The 19,480-nt window shown below is 42.7% G+C and overlaps 1 protein-coding gene across 3 annotated transcripts in view; it reads right to left on the reverse strand.

Annotated features, from left to right (window-relative positions):
* LOC121243287 overlaps nt 1–19,480 on the reverse strand; it is a 55,861-nt gene that overhangs the window by 21,656 nt on the left and 14,725 nt on the right. For all 3 annotated transcript variants that reach the window (XM_041141385.1, XM_041141384.1, XM_041141386.1), the window contains exon 8: nt 2,056–2,097. In XM_041141385.1, the coding sequence (XP_040997319.1) occupies nt 2,056–2,097 (42 nt within the window). The remainder of the gene's footprint in view (nt 1–2,055; nt 2,098–19,480) is intronic.

Here is a 19,480-nt window from a genome sequence, read left to right on the forward strand (position 1 = left end):
TAAAGACATGGGGATCAGTTATCCCCTCTTTTTTGCATTGGGGATGGATGCATTCAATGGAATGCTATTAGCTATTGCGAATGGGGGGCTCTCATCAAGCTTGTCAATTGGGACAAGCAATAATGACTAGCTTATATTGTCTCCTCTCCTTTTCATAGATAACACTTGATATTTCGTCGATATTTTGTGGCGCTAACTGGGATCATCTTTTTCATTTGCATTTTTTGTTCTTATGCTTTGAAGCTGTGTCAGAATTGAAAATTGACTTCGTAATTCAAAATGTCCTTCTTGGTGTGGTGGATGATGTTGGAGACTTAGGGCTTGTTTGGATACAGAAATCATCTCAACTCATCTCATCTCATTTCATCATTACAACTTTTTCAAATTCACACACAAAATATAATAAACAATTCAACTTTTTCAAATCTCAAAACAATAATAATATTAAAAAATAATATTCTAACAATATTTTATTCAACTCATCTAAAACTATTTCATCTCATCTCACTATCCAAACGAGCCCTTAGCCCATATGCTTGGTTCTAAGGCGTATCTTTGCCTATGAAGTATTCAAGTCTCCTATTAGAGGCATCGTTTTAAGGCCACATCCATATGAGATGGTATTATTGAGATATATGGAGCATTGTTTGGCTCAACCTAGATCTCAGTCCAAGACTTGTCACCAATCTCATCAGCTCGTTTACAAGTTAGAAACTTGTTTATATTTAACAAAGTTCTTTTGAGTAAATGGTTATAGTTATATGTCATGGAGATAGAGGCTTTGTGGCAAATGGTGGTGGAAGTCAAATATGGAAGCATGTGAGGACGGTGGTGTTCAAATGAGGTTGGTGAGCATTTTGGGGTTAGAGTTTGGAAAAACATTAGGAAGGGTGAAAGGAATTTCTCTCAATTTTTTAGATTTGAGGTCAGTGATGAGTCCTAGATCAGACTTCAATACAATGTGTGGTGTAGGTATCAGCTTTTGAAGACATTTTTTTTAGAGTAGTTTATCATCTTTCGCCGCAAGGCTACAGTTTCAAAGCGGAAAGTCACCTTTATTAGATCACTGCACGATAAGGATGTGGAGTGGATCTCCTTGTTATTTAGGAATGGTTTGGATTCAGAGATGAGTTGAGATGGGTTGAGATGGTTTGTGAATAGTAGAATACAAGTTGAATTATTTGTTATATTTTGTGTGAAAATTTAGGAAAGTTGTAATGATGAGATAAGATGAGTTGAGGTGGGTTGTGAATCCAAACGGCGCCTTAATATTTTGCTTTCTTTTAGGTTGAGAGGAGGCAACGAGGACAAATCTGTTGGAGCCCTTCCAAGAAGGACTTTTGAGGTTTTTCTCATGCACTAAGCCTCCGCGTTGGCTCCTCCATATCCTTGGAAGAGTAATTGGAGAAATAAGGCTCTTTATACTTGTCAGGAAAAAAAGAGGCTCTTTCAGGGGTAGCATTTTTGTGTGTAAATCATTTTCCAAGATTTTAATGTTGGATAACTTGAAAAAAGAAGTAAGTTATGGTTACGAATGATGTTGTATGTGTAAGCAGAATGGGTAAAGTACTGAATTGCTTCATTATAAAGTGGCTAGGGATGTATGGGATAGAGTAGGCCATGCCCCAACGAGTTGAGTAGTTGGCTTGTTACTTGTTAGTAAATTCCATTTGGACGTCATTGCAACTTAGTAGTTTGGAGTGTTCCCTTTGTGATTAAGGTGGTGAATTTAGAAGAAATGTATGCTTGAACTTTTGAAGATTTCTATAGGACCACAATAGAGTCAGAAGCCATTATGTTCAAATTCCTTTTCAGGTGGCTACTCACAACGGCTCATATTTCTCTAATTTTCGAGAATGTAGGGGCTTTAGTTCTTTTTCTTCTTCCCACTGTATTGCATACTTTCCACATACTTACGTTGCACCCCATGCGCTTTTAATAAGATTGTGTTACTTAAAAAAAGGACATGTTTACTACTCAGTCATCAAATGCAACAAGTTAATACAAGCTCAAGTTGCAAATTAGCCAAAAGGATCTCAAATCTTGTAAATATACCTCAGTAAGAAGGAGCTTCTCCTGCAAATGTTTGAATAAGACCTGCAATAAAGCATAAATCACATGGATTAAACATCATGCATGTGAGTATCGACTACAATGAAAGCTTTAGGCACTCTACAAAAAAAAAATCAACTTGAGTTGGTTAAACGGCCTCTATCATCTTCATTAATAAAGTTCTTCTTTACTAATAAAAAATAAAATGTCTATCATCTAATATATCTATAGCAACTAACCTATCAAAAAAATATATCTATAGCAATGAATCTTGCGGTGTCAAAGGAGCAAAAATAGGGTAGACCTAGGTTGATAAATTGTCTACAACAAAATGGTAGTATGATGACCAAAAATTACTCAACAGACTCAATTAGGGTGCAATCGAAGTTTAATGCTATAAAAATAAAGCAAGCACTAGTTAATATATTTTTTGATAAGCAATAAAGGATTCTTATTGATGAGGATACAAGCACTAGTTAATTTAAATGAATCAAAGTCCCTCAAAAAATGTGGGAGGTGGAGATTCCCATAGGAAGACATTCAAAACTAAGCATCACTAGAATGTAGTTAGGGCTCTAATTAGGATTGTGATGAGCTGGGCCAGGTGTTTCTCAATTTAAATGAATCAAAGTCCCTTAAAAATTGTGAAGTAGAGATCCCCAAAGGAGGACTAATTTTTTTGATAAGTTAGAACTTTTATTAAGCACAATGTAATAGGCGAAGCCCAAGTATGCAGGAAGTATACACAAGAAACACCTAATTACATTCTAAAACTTAGAAAAACAAAGACAAGAACTCGTTTGCAGCCCCACCCTTGAGTACAATAGCAGAGAACCAGCTAAGTAGAGTGCTTATAAAAAACTTCCATAATACATCTCTATTGCGTTCCCGATCATTAAAGCACCTCTCATTTCTCTCCAACCAAATACACCACATAATACACAAAGGCATCATTTTCCATACAGCTGCCACTTGGGAACAAGTAAGCATTTGAAAGTTGGTCCAGCTTGTTAGGAAATCGACCACTGCTTCTGGCATAACCCAGCACAGCCCAACCCTTCCAAACACACCATCCCACAGCACTTTAGCCATTTCACAATGAAGTAGTAGATGGTTCACTGATTCTGCTTCTTTCTTGCACATAAAGCACCAATCCAAAACAATCATTCCGCGCTTTCTCAAGTTATCTATAGTCTGAATATTCCCTATTGCTGCTGTCCATACAAAAAAAGCCACCCTTGACGGAACATGAGCCTTCCAAATCCTCTTCCAAGGAAAGCCAATATGGTGCTGATTTAGTATCACCTTATAAAATGACCGAACTGTAAATTTTTTAGAGGCTGTTTGTCTCTAACATAGTTGGTCCCTGCCCTGTCTTCTTATCTCCACTGAATACAACTGTCTAAAAAACTCAGTAACCTCCTCTACTTCCCAATCTTGGGCAGATCTAGAGAAGCCTACATCCCAAAGCACCACTCTATTGGAAAAACCCATCACCTCGGAAACTGAAGCTTGCTTATTAGTCGCCAATCTGAAAACAACCGGAAATGCTCGAGACAATTCAATATCCCCACACCAAACATCAGACCAAAATCTGATTTTTGAACCATCACCAACCGAGAAGTTAACTTGTTTTAGGAAGCGACCCCAACCTTTCCTAATAAACTTCCATAGACTCACTCCATACGAATCCCTGCTCTCCTTGGTACACCATCCTCCCCAATCACTACCATACTTACGATCAATTACCCCCCTCCACAATGCTTCCTCTTCCCCATGGTATCTCCATAGCCACTTCCCCAACAACGCTTTATTAAAACTACATAGATTATGAATACCCAGACCTCCATCAGCAATCGGGCAACAAATTTTTTTCCAACTCACTAAGGGAGTTTTAGTCTCCTCTCCCAGGCCACCCCATAAAAAATCTCTATACAATTTTTCAACACGGTTGGCCATACCAACTGGTAAAGGGAATAAAGAAAGGAAGTAGGTAGGGATATTAGAGAGAGTACTCTTTATAAGAGTAATCCTACCCCCTTTAGATAAATAAGTCCTTTTCCAAGCTGCCAACTTCCTCTCTATCTTCTCGATCACCCCGTCCCAAATGTGTTTGGCCTTAAAAGATGCCCCTAGCGGTAGTCCCAAATATTTTATGGGCAGAAATGCAGCTTTATGCCCCAGAAATTCAGCCAAGTGATGAATGTTATGGACCTCTCCCACCGGTACCAACTCCGATTTACTTAAGTTCACTTTTAATCCCGAGATGGCTTGAAAACATAGCAGGACAGCCCTCAAAATTTGAATTTGTTCCCCAACAGCCTCACAAAAAATGAGGGTATCATCAGCGAAAAGCAAGTGTGATATAGTAGAAGGGCCACTAGAATTAGTTCCCATTGAAAAACCCGAGATAAATCCTGCTCCTACCACTGCCTCCACCATGCGACTCAAGGCTTCCATAACAATATCAAATAAGAAGGGAGATAAGGGATCCCCCTGCCTCAAACCTCTAGAACTCGGAAAATACCCACAAGGTTGCCCATTAACAAGTACAGAAAAGCGGACAGTTGAAATGCAGTGACTTATCCAGCCACACCACTTATCACCAAAACCGCATCTTCTAAGCATATACAAAAGAAAATTCCAATTTACATGATCATATGCTTTTTCCATGTCCAACTTACAAAGGACCCCCGGAGCCCCTTCCCGCATGCGGCTATCTACACATTCATTTGCAATCAACACCGAATCTATAATTTGACATCCTTTAACAAATGCGTTTTGAGATTTGGAAATGATCTTCCCCATCACTTTGCTCATTCTATTTGCTAACACCTTTGAAATAATCTTAAAGACACTACTTACCAAACTAATTGGGCGAAACTCCTTCAACTCCGAAGCACCCACTCTCTTTGGAATCAAGGCAATAAAAGTGGCATTTAAACTCTTCTCAAACTTTTGAAACTCATAAAATTCATGAAAAACCTTCATCACATCCTCCCGCACAATCTCCCAACAATCTTGAAAAAATGCCATAGAAAAGCCATCTGGCCCGGGAGCTTTGTCTCTCCTCATTCCACACACCACCCGATGCACCTCAAGCTCTTCGAACGGCCTTTCCAGCCAACTTGTTGAAGAAGCATCCACCGCTGCAAAGTTCAATCCATCTATCTTAGGTCTCCAATCTTCCATCTCACTAAGGAGGGAACTAAAATACTGCACAGCATGCTCTTGGATCTCAGCAGGTAAGGTAAGCAGATTATTTTCAGTTCTTAACATCTCAATAGCATTGTTACGTCTATGAGAATTGGCCATTTTGTGGAAGAAGCTAGTACACTTATCACCCACTTTAAGCCAAAGAACTCTCGACTTTTGCCTCCATGATATTTCTTCCCTCAAAAGAACCCTCTCAAGTTCTATTTTTACTTCGTTCATCCTAGACAAGCTCTCCTCGCTATCCCCATCAACTTCCAAGGATTGAAGCTCTTCCCAAAGGGCTTTTTTCTGCTACTCAACATTCCCAAAAACCTCCTTATTCCATATCTTCAAATCAGCTTTTAAAGCTTTGAGTTTACTAGCCAAAACAAAACTAGGAGTCCCCTCAAACTGGTACGACAGCCACCAACTTTTTACCTTATCAACGAAGCCCTCCACTTCTAGCCATATATTCTCAAACTTAAAGTATCGTTTGCCCTCATGAATACCTCCACACTTAAGAATAATGGGGAAGTGGTCCGATCCTATCCTTGGAAAACGTTTTTGGCACAACTTCGGATAATGAGCTTCCCACGACGATGATACTAAAAATCTGTCCAATCTAGAACTGCCTCTAGAATTGGACCATGTATACTCACCCCCCACCAACGGCAAATCCAGCAGTTCCAAGTCAAAAATCAGCTGTGAGAAAACCTCCATTGCTGTAGTTATTGAAGAAAGACCCACCCGCTCGCTTGGGAATCGAACTATATTGAAATCCCCACATATGCACCAAGGAAGATCCCACATAGAATACAACCCTGATACTTCATCCCACAGCAGGTTCCTATCCCGATCGCTATTAAAAGCTACTAAACAGTAAAACGGACTAATCTACAATCCTAATTATGGTTGTGATAGAGCTAAGCCAGGCCAAGTATTTACTAGCCTAGCTTGGCTCGGCTCGAAAATATGCTCAAACTAAAGCCAATTTAAAATGAAAAGTCAAATTGATCATATATTTCAGGCGGATCATCAGGCAAACTAGTTCATTGACAACCCTATTTCTAGTCAAATGAACAACCCAATCTGAAACTAACTAGCACTTTTTTTTTTTTTTATAAGTAAACAAGTGTATTAATGAAATAAGCATAGCCCAAGTAGCTGGTATACAAGAGTCAATGCTGATCTAAGAAGACGAAATGGAAATAAGGAAATCATGAAAATCAAGGCCATTGAAATCAATAGCTTTGGCCCAAAGAAATAAGGTTCTAATAAAAAATAGTTTACGCTCTACTAAAGAGCACTCTGTCTTTGAACGCCCAGTCATTATGCTCTTGCCATAAGCACCACAGAATACAAATAGGAACCATCATCCAGGCAACTGTGATTTGTGGAATACCACCTAGATTTGTCTAACTGGCCAGAAGTTCAACCACAGTGGCAAGCATAACCCAGACTAGCTCTAACCGTCTGAATACATCTTCCCATAATGCTCTAATGACCTGGCAATGCAATAGAAGATGATCCACAGTCTCACCACTTTTTCTGGAAGATGATCCACAGTCTCACCACTTTTTCTGCACATACAGCACCAATCGACTATAATTACCCTACGTTTCTGTAGGTTATCTGTTGTCAAAATCTTTCCCAAAGTTGTTGTCCAAGCAAAGAACGCCGCTTTGGGAGACGCCTTATTTCTCCAAATCCTTCTCCACGGAAAGTGATTGTTCTGCGATTGTGTGAGAGATTTATAAAAAGAATAAACCGAGAATGTACCTTTTCCTGTAGGTACCCACAACAACGTGTCAGAGCCATGAGGGCTCAGATGAATGGAGCACAAGAGTCTAAAGAAGTCCTCAAAGCTATCAACTTCCCAATCTTGGGCCGCCCTGGTAAAGCTCACATTCCATTGGACTAAGTCACCATCAATCCCATGAGATTAGTTACTGAAGCTTCTTTCTCACATGCAAGCCTAAAAACTAAAGGGTATGAATCCTTGAGGGCATTATCGCCAAACCATAGGTCATACCAGAATTTGATTCTAGTGTCATCTCCCAACACAAGTCTAGTGTAACGAGTGAAAACCCCCACTCTCATCTAATATGCTTCCAGACACCCACTCCATACGCCCCATGCACCTCCCTAGTGCTCCACCTCCCCCACAAGAAGAGATTGAGGAGCATACCTTATCCCACTTCACCAAATGGAATTTGAATTTATCACCCAGTCCACTCCAAAGGAAATCACGATGAAGTTTCTCAATACGGGTCGTCACACTTGTTGGAATTGGAAATAAAGATAAGAAATAAGTTGGTAGATTAGATAGATTGCTTTTGATTAGGTGATCCTTCCACCCTTCGACAAATATAATCTTTTCCAACTTGTCAATCTTCGTTCAATCATTTCAATTACAGTATCCCATATAGATATAGCCCTTGAGCCTGTGATGGAGATGCAAGACGGGTCATTCGTAATGCCACTAGGAGGGCTAGGGGATTGGGCGGTTGCTAAAGGGTTGACCGAATATTTCCTTCAAATTAGAGAGATTATCGATTTGTTAATTTGTTTTAGTTTGTTTCCTTTATTTTAGGCATTTGATAAGATTGTTTCCTTAAACTTAGGAGTTTGATTTATGTTTGAGATTAAGGTTGTTAGAGGGAGTAATTGGGGCAAGGATGACCGAAACCCTAGTGAAACCCTACTATTAATTTCGGTTTTTGGCTTGTAATTTAGGATCATGTTATTTTGAATGAATGAAAATTTTCTCTTCCAATCTTTCAAGAATTGAGTGCTAGCCTGAGTTAGTCTTAATTTTCACCATCATACCAATCGGATCTTGGTGTTGCCTTGAGGCTACCCTAGATCTAATCACCCAACACGCGATTGACAACCAACTCATACTGCCACCAATGAAAGGCTTGGAAGGATAAAGGAGGTGCTTCACCAATTGGTGGATCAAATGAGGAATGGAGATGGGAGGCGCCATAGGAGAAGAGTCGAGAGACATCATAGTCTTGAGGGCTCCGTGGGGTCAAGCAGAGGCCAACACCAAGAGAGGGTAGAAGACTTGGATTCATCCACTCAAGATTCCTCAAGCACTAATGAGAAATCAATCAGGGAAAGTGAAAGGGAAAAAGGGAACCGAGGTGAAAGGAGAGGTGCACGTGAGGGTGAAGTTCTTAAACCAAAAATGGACTTTCCCAAGTTCAATGGTAATGACCCGAGCACTTGGGTTAGTAGAGCTAGCAATATTTTGAGCACAATCACATGGAGGGCCATGCTAAAGTGTCCTATGCTGCCTACTTTCTTGAGGGGGAGGCCAACCAATGGTGGCAATGGATGAGGAAGACCTATAGGGCTCAAAGGAAGGAGTTGAAATGGAGGAAGTTTGTCAATGAGCTTTTGAGGAGGTTTGGGCCAACCGAGTATATGGACTACCATGAGACTCTCTCAAAGATCAAGCAAACCGAATCTTTAAGAGATTATCAAAAGGGGTTTGAATACTTGTCCACTAAAGCACATGGGTGGTCAGAGAAGGCCCTCATTGGGACCTTTGTGGGTGGCTTGAAGAGTGAGTTGGCAGTGGAAGTGAAGCTTAAGAAACCAAAGACCTTGATGTAAGCTTTGGAGATTGCACGGATCAAGGAAGATCAACTTCAAGATTTGAAGAGTAACCGGTTTGAGGTGAGGAAACCACCCCCAATGGTTTCCAAGTTTGGTGCAAACAAGACTTTTGGAAAGGACTTCTCACCGGGAGGTCCTAGTAGAGGTGCATCAAGTGGAACAAGGACCCACGGGTATGAAAAGGCTATCTTGGGAAGAGATGCAACGACGAAGAGAGAAGGGGCTTTGCTTCAATTGCAATGAAAGGTTCACTATGGGCCACAAATGCAAAGCCAAGCAAATCTTTCTCATAGAGATGGAGCCGAAGGAAGAGGAAGATGTAGGGGAGGAAGAGCAAGGGCAAGAGGAGCAAAATCAACAAGAGGCCGAGGGGGGAGACCCTCATATTTCTATTCATGCTTTGGCAGGTGTTGCCGGGCCTAGAACGATGAGAACACAAGCCCACATTGGCAAGATGGAGGTAACAGTTCTTGTTGATAATGGTTCATCTCTAAACTTCATCAATTCTAAAGTGGCCAAGAGCTTGGGGTTGCCTATGACTTCTATCACTCCATTTGAGGTCAAGGTAGCTAATGGGGAGAAGTTAATGTGTAGAGAAGTATATAAAAAAGTATGTTTGAAAGCACAAGGCCTTGAGATTGTGGTGAATTTGTATTCTTTGCCTATTGTTGGGTTGGATGTTGTGTTGGGTGGGCAATGGTTACAGGAGCTAGGGAAGATAGTGTCGGATTATAAAAAAATAAATATGAAGTTTATGATGGGGGGCAAATGGGTGACCATGAGGGTGAGTGGAAGAGGGGGATGCAAGGCCGTGGGGCCTAATGAGATGGAGAAGATTTTGAGGCAAGGGGGGCAATGTTTTGCTATTACATTTTCCTCCCAACCGAGGGGCTTGAGTGAGGGGCATGAAGTGGAAGATGGGGCCTTGGAGAGAGAGTTAGGGGCCGAGATGCCTAGTGACTTGAGGGAGTTGTTGGGGAGGTTTTCTAGAGTGATGGAGGACTCGAAGACACTTCCACCCTCAAGGGAATTTGATCATCACATTCCTTTGAAGGAGGAAGCCAAGCCGGTTAATGTGGCCCCCTACCAGTATGCTTACTACCAAAAGACCGAGATTGAAAAGCAAGTCAATGAGATGTTGGCTAATGGGCTCATCCGGCCAAGCACTAATCTGTTCTCAAGTCCGATTCTCTTGGTGAAGAAGAAGGATGGCACATGGAGATTTTGCACCGACTACCGAGCCTTGAATGAGGCTACTATCAAGGATAGATTTCCAATTCCAACCATTGATGACATGTTAGATGAGCTTGGAGGTTCTATGTTCTTCTCCAAACTCGATCTAAGGGCCAAATACCATCCAATAAGGGTGCATGAAGGGAACATTCACAAGACGGCTTTCCGAACTCTCAATGGCCACTTTGAATATTTGGTGATGCCGTTTGGTCTATGCAATGCTCCTTCAACTTTTCAAGTATGCATGAACCAAATCTTTAAGTTATATTTGAGGAGGTATGTGTTGGTATTTTTTGATGATATTCTCGTGTATTCAAAGACATGGGAAGATCATTTGGGGCACTTGGAGGTTGTTTTGGGGGTGTTGTTTTGGGGGTGCTACTTGACAACTCTTTCTATACTAAGTTGTCTAAGTGTGCATTCGGCCAAAGGGAGATTGAGTACTTGGGGCATTTGATCTCACATGAGGGGATCAAGGTAGATGCAAGAAAGGTTGAAGCTATGGTGGCTAAACAGAAGACTATCACCGAGTTGAAAGGCTTTCTAGGGCTCACAGGTTACTATAGGAAGTTTGTCAAAGATTATGCTTCCATTGCAAGACCACTACATACTCAAGAAGAATAATTTTGTGTAGAGTTAAGAGGGGGAGAAGGCATTTGAAGCTTTGAAGAAAGCCATGACAACTACACCCATCCTTACTATGCCTAATTTTGAGAAGGCATTTGAGCTACACATGAATGCAAATAATGTGGGGGTAGGGGCTGTTTTGACACAAGGAGGGAGGCCACTGGCCTTCATTAGTAAGGCCCTTGGTGTTCAAAAGAAAGGGTGGAGTGTGTATGCATAGGAGATGCTTGCCATCAATGAGCCATGAGGGTGTGGAGGCCTTATTTGTCGGGAATGAAGTTCTTGATAGTCACTGATCAACAACCTTTGAAGCATCTTTTGGAGCAAAAAATTACAACTCCGGATCAACAAAGGCGGGTATCTAAACTACTTCGTTTTGAATTTCAATTGGTGTATAGACTGGGTAGGGGGAATCGGGTGGCCGATGCCCTATCTAGGAGGGAAGATGGTGAGGTATTGGAGGCCCTCTCGGGTCCTTCATGGGGAGTTTGGGATGAGATTACAGAAGGAGTAAAAAATGATAAAAAGTGTAAGGAGGTGATGGAGAAGCTAGATGTGGATGCTAAGGGAGTAGAAAATTATGAGATAAGTGATGGGCTTTTAAAATATAAGGGGAGAGTAGTGGTGCCGAGTGTGGGGGAGCTTAGAAGGAAGATTTTGAGCCACTTTCATGATACCAAGAAAGGGGGACATTCGGGGGTGTACCGTACTTGGGTAAGGGTGGCTAATTTGTTTAATTGGGATGGCATGAAAGGAAAGGTGAGGGAGTATGTGAGGAGGTGTGACACTTGTCAAAGAGTGAAGAGTGAAAGTTACAAGCCTAAGGAGTTGATGCAACCCTTACCGATCCCTACTCACACTTGGGAGGATGTTACCATGGATTTTGTGGAGAGGTTGTCACTCTCAAATGGTTGTGATGACGTGCTTTTGGTGGTGGACCGCTTGACCAAGTATGCACATTTCATTGCAATGGTGCATCCATGCATGGCCAAGACTATTGCTAAACTTTATGTGGATCGAGTGATGAAGCTTCATGGGATGCCGAGAAGCATAGTGACCAATAGAGACCGTGTATTCATGAGCAATTTTTGGAGAGAGTACTTCAAGATGCATGGGACGGAGTTGGCCCAAAGTTCAACCTATCATCTCCAAACCGATGGCCAAACGGAGGTGACCAACCTGACTCTTGAGCAATACCTTAGGTGCTTTATGCACCAATACCCGAAGAAGTGGGAGGAGCATTTGGCATGGGTTGAATTTTGGTACAACACATCATCCCACCGGTCTATCAAGATGACACCATTTGAGGCACTTTATGGGAGGCCACCATCGGTGCTTGTAGCCTATGAAGTGGGGAGTTCACCAAATGAGTTGGTGGATATGGAGCTTAGAGAAAGGGATGAAGTCTTGAAAGAACTCAAGAAGAATTTGGCATGTGCTCAAGACCAAATGAAGAAGCACTTTGACAAGGGGAAGAGTATGGAGTCCTTTGAACCGGGTGAGTGGGTCTTTCTCAAGTACCTACCAAGAGAGCACAAGGCACTATCCAAGGCAACATTGAGCAAGTTGAGGGCTAAGTATTTTGGCCCATATCAAGTGTTGGAGAGGTGCGGACAGCTAGCTTACAAGCTAGATCTACCGGTCCACATTCTCCTATTTTCCATGTCTCATGGCTAAGGAGGAAGGTGGAGATCCAACCAAGGTGGTGAGTGAGATGCCCATGGCGGATGAAGAGGGAAGAATGGCAATCCAACCCGAGAGGATCATGGAGTATAGGCTTGTGAGGAAGGGTGGCCAAGTGAGAACTGAAGCCTTGGTTCAATGGAGGGGCCTTCCAACCGAGGATGCTACATGGAAGAGTGTTCAGGTACTCAAGGATCAATTCCTAGATTTGGACCTTGAGGACAAGGTCGGTCTTGAAGGGGAGAGGATTGATGGAGATGCAAGAAGGGACATTCGTAATGCCGCTAGGAGGGTGGCATTGGGGTGCATGCATGGCTTGGGTGATGGGTCCTTAGGCGCCTAAGACAAGGTCAACTAAAGGAGGATTAAGTTAACCAATTCCTTGATTTTAGGGAGTTGGTTGGCAAATCCCTTGAATTAGGGAAGGAGGCAAACTCCTTGATTTTAGGGGATTGGGCAGTTGCTAGAGGATTGGCCGAATATCTCCTTCAAATTAGGGAGATTATCTATTTGTTAATTCGTTTTAGTTTGTTTCTTTTATTTTAGGCATTTGATAAGATTGTTTCCTTAAATTTAGGAGTTTCATTTATGTTTGAGATTAAGGTTGTTAGAGAGAGTAATTGGGGCAAGGATGGTCAAAACCCTACTATTAATTTCGGTTTTTGGCTTGTAATTTAGGATTAAGCTATTTTGAATGAATGAGAATTTTCTCTTCCAATCTTTCAAGAATCGAGGGCTAGCCCGAGTAAGTCTTAATTTTGACCATCATACTAATTGGATCTTGGAGTTGCCTTGAGGTAACCCTAGATTCAATTGACCAACACACCACAAAACTTGAGTGAGTGAGGCTTCCATCAGGCTACCCCCAAAGGAAGACCAAGGTAATTCACGGGAAGAGAGGAAACCTTACATCCAAGAGAGCTAGCCAACCTCCGGATATTTGAACATTACCGATTGGAACCAATTATGACTTGGCTAAGTTTACTTTCAAACCAGATATAGCTTCAAAATAGAGTAAAAATTCCCTCAGGGTCGGGATCTGGTTTTGTTCCACCTCATAAAAAATCAGAGTATCATCTACAAACAACAAATGGGAGATGTTAAGGGTACCCCTGTCGGTGTCGCCAATCAAAAATCCAGTCACAAAACCTCTGTTAACCAAGGCAGAAATCATTCTACTAAGTGCCTCCATGACTATGACAAAAAGGAGTGGAGACAAAGGATCCCCATGTCTTAGACCACGAGAGCTGTTAAAAAAGCCAACTGGACTGTCATTCACCAAAACTAAGAACTTCACTGTAGATATACAACACCGGATCCACGAGCACCATCTCTCCCCAAATCCACATCTCCCATGTCTTTGATCTACTATCTAGGCATTCATTGACAATAAGACTAATCCATCAAGCTTTCGCCTCCACCCCACTGGTTCTGTAAGCAAATGTTCAAAAAACTCAGCAATATGCTCTTTGATCACAAGAACCTCCATACAAACTGCACCATCTATGTTCAACATCTCAATAGTGTTAGTTCTCCTATGGGAATTGGCCACTCTATGAAAAAAATACGTGCTTCGGTCTCCTTCTTTCAACCAAAAAGCGCGTGATTTTTGCCGCCAAGAGATCTCCTCTAATAAGGTCACCCTCTCTAGTTTTGAAATTAACTCCGTCTTCCAAGAGAATTCATCCAGAGAAAGACCCCAATCCTCCTGTACCCTCTCTACCTCTTATAGCTCCTTCAACATGGACTTCTTACAGTCGCCCATATCACTGAAGGATTGAGCATTCCAAAGTTTTAATTCATATTTTGAAACTTCAAGTTTTCCCACCAAAATGAAGCTAGGAGGGCCCTAGAATTGGTAAGAAGACCACCATTGCCAAACCCTATCCACAAAACCTTCTATTTTTTTTTTTTTTTTATAAGTAAAATAAGTATATATTCATCCAAACAACTATCAATTACAAAATCAGAATATGCCCTACTTATGTAGGAGCAATAGAAACTAAAAACTCATGAAAGTCCATGCTATTAAAGTCCACAGCAATGGCCCAAGTACAAAGGGTCCTAAAAAATAACATTTTTAGCTCCGCCATAGATCTCTCTTTGTCTTCAAAAATCCTCTCATTGCACTCCTGCCACAAGCACCACATAATACAGATAGGAATCATCTTCCAAACCGCTTTGATCTGTCGCACACCTCGAATAGAGGTCTAGCAAGCCAAAACATCCAACACAGTTTTCGGCATAACCCACGCTAAATCCATTCTGCTGAGCACCTCATCCCAAATAGTCCTGGCTATCTCACAATGTAAAAGTAAATGATTCACCGATTCACCCCCTCTTTTACACATACAATACCAGTCTACTATGATTATGCTTCTTTTCCTCAAATTATCCGTAGTAAGAATCTTTCCCAAAGACGCTGTCCATACAAAGAATGAAGCTTTGGGAGGAGCCTAATTACGCCAAAGCTTTCTCCAGGGAAATTGTATCTCAGTAACTTGTGTGAGTACCTTGTAAAAAGAGCGAACAGTGAACACCCCTTTCCCTGTTGGTCTCCACCACAGATCATCTGCATGCTGGGTATTTGGGCGACAAGAATACAAAAGACTATAAAAATCTACAAAACTCCCCATCTCCCAATCTTGTGTAGCCCGATTGAAGTTGATATTCCAGTGGATGTTCCTTCCTACTATTTCCATTACCTCCGCCACCATGGCATCTTTAGCATTTGCAATCAAAAACAGTGTGGGAAACAAGTCTTGTAGAGTACTAGTGGTACACCAAACATCCTTCCAAAATCTGATCTTGGAACCTATACCCAATTGCAGTCTTGTGTGTTGATAGAAAACCACCCATCCTCTTCTAATGTGTTTCCATAGCCCCATTCCAGAGGCCCCTCTAACTTCTCTAGTACACCAACCCCCCCCTAAACCACCATATTTGTTCTCAATCACAGTCTTCCATAAGGCTTCTGGTTCCTTGATATATCGCCACAACCATTTGCCAAGTAATGACCGATTGAACACCCTCACATTTCTGATACCCACACCGCCATTGGAGATAGGACGGCACACCATCTCCAACTTAACTAGATGGAATTTAAACTCTTCACCTAAGCCCCCCCACAGAAAATCTCTTTGTAGCTTCTCAAGACGACCTGCCACACTTGCCGGTATAGGGAATAAGGATAAGAAGTAAGTGGGTAGATTAGAAAGCGTACTTTTAATTAACGTAGTCCGGCCCCCTTTTGACAAATACATTCTCTTCCAACCTGCCAGTCTCCTCTCTACTTTTTCAATCACAGTATCCCAAATAGAGCGCGCCCTCGGGGCTATACCCACTGGTAATCCCAAATAGCTCATAGGGAGAGACGCTATCTTACAACCCAATATGCCAGCCAACTCCCTCAAATTATGAACTTCTCCAATAGGCACCAACTCAGATTTGTCATAATTCACTTTTAGACCAGACACTGCTTCAAAACAAAGCAGCAATGCCTTCACAGCTCTCTACTGATCTGGATCGGTTTCGCACATAATAAGCGTATCATCTACAAACAGCAAATGTGAAATGGTAGTGATACCCCTACTCGGCGATCCAATCTGAAAACCACAAATAAAACCATTAGTCACTAAAGCCGAGATCATCTTGCTTAGTGCCTCCATAACAATAACAAAAAGTAATGGAGATAATGGATCCCCTTGTCTCAAACCATGAGAGCTCGGGGAGAAACCCTCTGGGCTGCCGTTGATTAACACAAAGAATCTTGTCGTGGATATACACCATCCGATCCAAGACCTCCATCTTTCTCCAAATCCACACCTACCCAGTAAACATAGCAGAAAATCCCAATTAACATGATCATACGCCTTTTCCATATCTAACTTACACCTAAGTCCTAAGCTGCCAGCCTTCAATCTACTGTCCAGACATTCATTAGCAATTAGAGCCGCATCAAGTATCTGTCTACCATTCACAAAGGCATTTGAGGCTTAGTAACAATCTTCCCCAAGACCCCACTCAAACGATTAGCAAGCACTTTAGCAATGATCTTGTAAGTACTATTCACTAGGCTAATAGGCCGAGAATCAGAAATCTCAAAAGCCCCTACCTTTTTAGGGATTAAAGCAAGGAAAGCGGTATTGAGGCTTTTCTCAAATTTCCTTACCGAGAAAAACTCCTGAAACACCTTCATAAGATCCTCCTTTATCACCTCCCAACATTCTTGGTAAAAACCCATAGAGAAACCATCAGGGCCGGGGGCCTTATCTTTTGCCATTTTCCTTACTACATCATAAACCTCTTCCTCTTCGAAAGCCCTCTCCATCCTAGCAACATCCCCCGACTCAATAGTGTCAAAAACCAAACCATTCAGAGTAGGCCTCCACCCCACCTGTTCAGTGAGGAGCTCTCCAAAGAAACCAACCACATGATCTTTTATTACCTCTTCTTCTCTACACTCGACCCCCTCAATTTTCAGCATCTCAATGGTATTATTTCTTCTCTGAGAGTTTGCAATTTTATGGAAAAACTTTGTACTCCGGTCCCCTTCCTTTAGCCAAAGAGCTCTTGATTTATGGCGCCATGACATCTCTTCTTGTAGAATTATTCTCTCAAGATCTGCAACCAGCAAAGTTTTCTGTGCTTGCTCCTCCTCAGTAAGTGGTCTCCCTTCTTGTAGTCTTTCTAACTCCTGTATTTCCTCCCACTTAGTATTTTTGTTATCCTCTATATTGCCAAAAGACTGTTGGTTCCACACCTTTAAGTCTCTTTTTAAAGCTTTCAGTTTATTTGCAAAAATGAAACTAGGAGTCCCTTCGAAATGATACGAGCTCCACCATTGTTTAACTCTTTCCACAAAACCTTCAGACTTCAACCACATGTTCTCAAACTTAAAATACCTTCTACTGCTGTGAATACCTCCACAATCAAGCAAAATAGGCCAATAATCTGATGTTAGGCATACCAAACGAGTTTGCCAGACATCAGGAAAATGGCTTTCCAGCTCAGATGAAACTAAGAAACGATCCAAACGGGACCAGGACTGATTATTCGACCATGTGGCTACACCCCCTGCAAGTGGAAGGTCAATCAAATTCAAGTCAAAAATACACTCAGAGAACTCCAAACTTATTGGCCTCAATCTTCTACTTCCAGAACATTCACTTTGGAAACGAACCACATTGAAGTCCCCCCAATACACCAAGGGAGCTCCCACCAGCTATGCACCCCTACAAGCTCGTCCCACAACAATCTTCTGTCAACATCTTGATTAGGCCCATACACACCTGCAAATGCCCACACAAAACCATCTGATACACATTTAAATGAGCATGCTACCAAATATCTCCCTATGTATTCCTCCACTTTCTCCACCACACGCTTATCCCACATCACCACAATTCCTCCCGATGCCCCTGAAGAGGCCAAGTATACCCAATCTACATACATGTTGCTCCATAAACTCCGCACCATCTTCCTACTGATCATTTTCAGCTTCATTTCCTGTAGGCACACAATGTCCGCTTTCCACTCACGAATTAAATGCCGAATCCGAATACGTTTCTCTACCTCGTTGAGACCCCAGACATTCCAAGATACAATCTTGGGCTTCATTGGGAAATAGTCAGCCCCTTCCCTTTTGCCCTATTCCTACTAAAGCTACCCTCTGAGTTCATCGACCACATCAATCTTTTCAATTCCCGGCTTTTCTTCGATTCCCCCTTCTTATTTTGGCGATGTCCAACTTCCATAGCAGTTAACAAAGCTATGAATTGCTCCTCATACCCATCACAAACAATCCCCACCACATGTTGAATTTCCCTTGCTTTATGTATAACCCAATCTGAGGCTTGATCTGGAAAATAGTAATTCAATGGGATAGGATTCCCCATTTCCTGAAAACCACCCCCCACCGAAAGCTCCTCCAATCTGCAAGCCTCAGGGATGAAAGGTTCATCCTCCACTGAGTGCATCAAGTCATCCAAATCCTCCTCCTCCACAGCCACCTCAGCTTCCTCAAAGTGTTTCACAGACAGGTCCATCGGAGTCAAGAACACCCCACCTCCTTTCTTCGGCAATTTCTTACCCTCCTTAGGCAGAGAAAACCGAGCCTCGTAGCCCACCATAGCCTGTTGCGCACAGAAACAAGCTGACCCATCGCCGGCCAGATCATCGACGGCCTCCTCTGTCACCGTCAGCGCCGTCTGTGCTACAGATGGCTGACCCATTGCCGTCGGTTGGCTATCCAGCACAAACCCGAGGCTGTGCAGCTCGGGTGGGAACATCTGGCTAGACCCATCGCCGGCCAGGTCATCGGCGGCCTCCTCTACCACCGTCGGCGCCGTCTGTGCTACCGGCGGCTAACCCACCGCCGTCGCTTGGCTGTCCGGCCCAAACCCGAGGCTGTGCAGCTCGGGTGTGAACATCTGGCTAGGGCTCACGCCAGACGTAACGGGCTGGGCCTCATTTTGCTGCTTTGGGTTTGGGGCCTGGGCTGAGACGGCCCAGCCCCATTTGGGTTCTGCGACTTGGGCCTAGAAGGCCAGCCCCACCCTTCTTTCTCCACACAGCCCATCCCTTCCCCTTTAATAATTTCTGCTGGGCCTCATTCTGGGTATTGCCAGGCCCATGACCCATATCTTTAGATTTCCCTTTTAAAACCCCCGTATCTTCCTTTGCCTTTAATGAACCAAAAAATGCCACTATTCCAGCCACGTCCCTCTGCAGAGAACGCAACTGCCCCTGCATTTCCAACAACCTCCTTCTGACTTCCCATGACTCCTGACACGCTACAGGGACTCTGCCAAGGGAGTGGCTCGACACACCTTTTGGATTTGACATTTCTTCCCTGCTGCCTGGCCCTTGCCCTCTACCAGCAGCTCTCTCACCACCATCACGCAGGTTTACTTTCACAGCCAAGGCCTCCTTATACGATCGAGCACGGTGTCTCAGTGCCCCTGTGCCGTGACTCCAATAACCTCCACCAGTCAAACCACCCACTTTCGAGCCATCCTTCCCTTGCTCTAACAGCATGTCCTTCATTTTCCTCCATCCCCAT

The sequence above is a fragment of the Juglans microcarpa x Juglans regia genome, chromosome 8D (genome assembly GCF_004785595.1).
Source record: "Juglans microcarpa x Juglans regia isolate MS1-56 chromosome 8D, Jm3101_v1.0, whole genome shotgun sequence".
In the NCBI taxonomy this organism is placed as follows: domain Eukaryota; kingdom Viridiplantae; phylum Streptophyta; class Magnoliopsida; order Fagales; family Juglandaceae; genus Juglans; species Juglans microcarpa x Juglans regia.